Here is a 3,348-nt window from a genome sequence, read left to right on the forward strand (position 1 = left end):
GTCAGGGCAGGGCCTCCGCACCGGGCACGGGCAGCGAGGCGAAGCTGGCGGTGAGCGCCTGGCGCACGGCCTGGAGCTGCTGCTGCAGCGCCAGCGTCCGCCGCTCCTCCAGCGCCAGCTCTTGCTCCAGGCGCTCGCGGGCGCTGTTCATGCTCTGCGTGTGCCGCTGCAGCACGGCGTTCTGCTCCTCGAAGGCCACGTTCATCTTCCGCAGGCGCCGCAGCTCCGCCTCCCGCGCTGCAGGACCGGCGGGAGCAGGTCAGCTCCCAGGCCCGGGCGGTGGGGGGGAGGGCAAGAGGGGGGCTCTCAGCGGTAAATTCCTGCATCCGCTGCCTCCCACCTTGGCGCCTTCTGCCCCACCCACCGCTCCGGGTCCCCTTCACTGTGTCTGCACCTGCAGGCCAGCCAGGGGGTCCACTCTCACCTTTGTTTTGGTCCAAGAACTCTTCAGTGAAGATGGGGACATCGAAGGTGGAGAAGCCGTCGCAGTCCCCACCCTGGGGTGAAGAAGCAAGGGGACAACTTATTTTAGGGGGCAGCCAAGACCCTTCCTGAGATGTCCCCAGGCTGGGGACATCTCCTCGAGCCACCCTGGGCCCGAATGGTCCAATGACACTCCAGTCTAACAACACTCCCACCTCGAGGCTGTCCCACCAGCCTCTGCTTGCCCCCGTTTGAAAGAGAAGGCACTCACCAGGATCAAGAACCCTCAAACCTATCTCCCCTAGAAGTGAAGACCCCCTCGGGCCCTCTTTGGAGGAGGGACACTTACCTTGTGTCCGTTCAACAGGGTGTTCATGAGCCCTGAGCCCGAGTCCTCTGGTGGGGGAGGGAGGAGGGCAAGGTCAGCCTCCCCGCCTCCTCTGACCCCATACTTTGCACATTCTGTTCCCTCTGCCTGGAACACCCTCCTTCTCCTCCCCCTCCCTCTCAGTCAGCCTACAGATCCCAGGTCAGGCTCCCCACCCCGCCCCCACCGGGTCTGTGTGTCCCTCATCACAGCACTGATCCCCCCTCCTCTGTCATGACTGCCTGGCTCTGTGTCTCTCTCCCCTCACCAGATTCTGAGCCTCACGGAGGGGACTTGGGGGTGGTGGTGGTGGTGGGTCTGCCTGGGTCACTGTTGTGTCCCCGGGCTCTGGATCAGCACCTGAAGAGCAGCACTGGACTGCCTTGAGGCCGGGGCCCTTCCCACCTTTCTTGATCTTCTTTTCCTGCATCTTCTCCGTGCACATCTTGTAGGCCTCCGACTGCTGGTACGCCCGCAGCTCTTTCATGTACTGCTGCTTCTCCCGCTCCGCCTCGTCCAGGTACCTCTGGCAGGGATATCACGAGAGCGCTTGGCCATCACCATCACTTAGCTCTCATTACTGAACCTTTCACAGCTCCCTACTCCCCACAACAACAGGCCTATTCTTGCCTATCACTCCCAGCTCCTCCAATGAGCTGCTTTTGTTGTTGGGTGCCATTGAGTTGATTTTGACTCACAGTGACATCATCTGACAGAGTAGAACTGCCTCATAGGGTTTTCTTAGCTGTAAGACCTGCAGATCGCCAGGTCTTTCTCCCGTGGAGGCGCTGGGTGGGTTCAAACTGCCAATATTTTGGTTAGCAGCCCAGTGCTTAATTGTTGTGCCAACAAGTTGTAGGCGGTCAGTTCTCCAGGCAAGAAGACCCTCTGTGCCTGATTCTTCGGGGTTATGGGTGTCCCAGTGGTACTAGGGGTCAGGGGTCGCAGCTGGCCAACCTGCTTCTCCGCTGGCTGCAGCTTGCTCCACTCGGCGCCCAGCATCTTGGTGATCTCCGGGAAGGGCAGATCCGGATGGCGCGTGCGGATCTGCTCCCGTCGCTCATTCAGGAAACGCACGTAACCCGTGACCGGTGCCTTGGGCCCGTTAGGCAGAATCTTCTTCCTCTTCTTGCCTTTAGGCCAGCCGCGCTTCTTCACGGGCTGTAGAACCGGGCCACAGCGTTGGGAGAGGCCTGGAGGGCTAGGGGTGGGGCTTAGAGGAACTGGGGCTAGAGAAGTGGGCGTGGTCAGGAGGCGGGACCCGGAAGGGCTTGTGGTATGGCCTGGTCAGGGGTTAGGACCCTGAGCGGTAATGGCGACCTGGTCAGGAGTGAGGGGATCAGAGGTACTGGCGACCAGGTGTTCCAGGGATGGAGATGGCTTATTTGTGGGCGTGGGCTCTGGGAGTGGGCGTGGTTTACTGCCTGAGGAAAGGCCCATAAGCTGATGGGAAGGTACCTCTCAAAGGGAAGGAAGCACTAGGCAGTGGGCGGGGCCTTCGACAAAGTATTACCCAGTGGGCGGGGCCTGGACCTGTTAGGGGCGTGGTGTCTGGCTTCGGATTTGGGCGGGAAATCTGGGCTGTGGGCGGAGCCACAACGGATTCAACTCCAGCCTCGGGGTGGGGCTTCAAGGCTGCGGACCAGACCCAGGGCTCCCCGCACCGTACAGGGACTCTCACCTCTTCCTCGTGGGGCCCCTTCTCTCCGGCTCGCGGGCCCTCGCCGCGCTCTTGCTTGACGGCCATCACGAAGCCCCCATGCTGGCCCGGAGCCTTGCCGCCCGCCGGCCTGGAGCCATGAATACCTGGGTCACTCCCCACCCCTGGATCCTTCCTGCCCCGCCCCAGACCCGCGCGCTTTTAGGGACCACCGATGGTGGAGCTGGCAGCGAGGGGGCATGAGTCCTGGGAGGAGCAGTCTGGGAGGTCTGGATAAAGTGGTCCGGCAGGAGCACTAGCAGGCACAGCTAGGGTGAAAGGCTAGGGTTCCCTGGGAAGAGGGAAGGACCGGGCGGGGTGGAAACCGTGGGGGCCAGAGGAAAGGACCTGACCCAGGAGAGGGAGTCAAGACCCCGGGGGCGGGGTTGGGGAGGGGTCGAGAAACTCAGGCAGGGTGAATCGGGGCTGGGGGCTGCAGCACCGTGTTGGCTGGGTGGGCGGGGGATGGGGAGGGAACTTCGTACTCACGCGGCGGCCGCGCCGGGCTGCTTGGGGCCGTGGGACATGGCCGCTCCCAGCCAGACCTGAAACACAACGCGGTGGCGGACGTGAGGGGCACCACAATACGGATCCCGGCCAGGGCCCCCCGATAGGGACCCTGGGAATGCTGGGCCGCGGACGCCCGGGGGGGTCGGATTCGGGCGGGGAGGCCTCGAGGGCGGGCGCCCCGGGATCCTTTGTTGGACGATCGCCCCCCGGGAAGCCCGGGCCCGCTTACCCTAGCCCGGGAAGGGCCCCGCCCCGGCCCCGGGACCCCCGCGCCCTCGGCCCCGGCCCGGGCCCAGAGTTCCGCGGCTGTTTTCACCTCCAAAGAAACTTTCCCGGAGCTTTCGGCTGC

The 3,348-nt window shown here is 63.7% G+C and overlaps 1 protein-coding gene across 1 annotated transcript in view; it reads right to left on the bottom strand.

Moving 5' to 3' along the window:
* Positions 1–3,342, bottom strand: part of HMG20B (high mobility group 20B) — a 4,813-nt gene extending 1,471 nt beyond the window's left edge. Inside the window, exons 1-8 of the mRNA XM_023733124.1 lie at positions 3,316–3,342; positions 2,979–3,034; positions 2,472–2,580; positions 1,748–1,951; positions 1,151–1,316; positions 773–819; positions 425–497; positions 22–237 (exon numbers count right to left, since the gene is read on the bottom strand). Of these exons, the coding sequence (XP_023588892.1) occupies positions 22–237; positions 425–497; positions 773–819; positions 1,151–1,316; positions 1,748–1,951; positions 2,472–2,580; positions 2,979–3,016 (853 nt within the window). The 5' untranslated portion in view covers positions 3,017–3,034; positions 3,316–3,342. The remainder of the gene's footprint in view (positions 1–21; positions 238–424; positions 498–772; positions 820–1,150; positions 1,317–1,747; positions 1,952–2,471; positions 2,581–2,978; positions 3,035–3,315) is intronic.
* Positions 3,343–3,348: the final 6 nt, after the last annotated feature.

Source organism: Trichechus manatus, unplaced genomic scaffold, assembly GCF_000243295.1.
Source record: "Trichechus manatus latirostris isolate Lorelei unplaced genomic scaffold, TriManLat1.0 scaffold00057, whole genome shotgun sequence".
Lineage (NCBI taxonomy): Eukaryota > Metazoa > Chordata > Mammalia > Sirenia > Trichechidae > Trichechus > Trichechus manatus.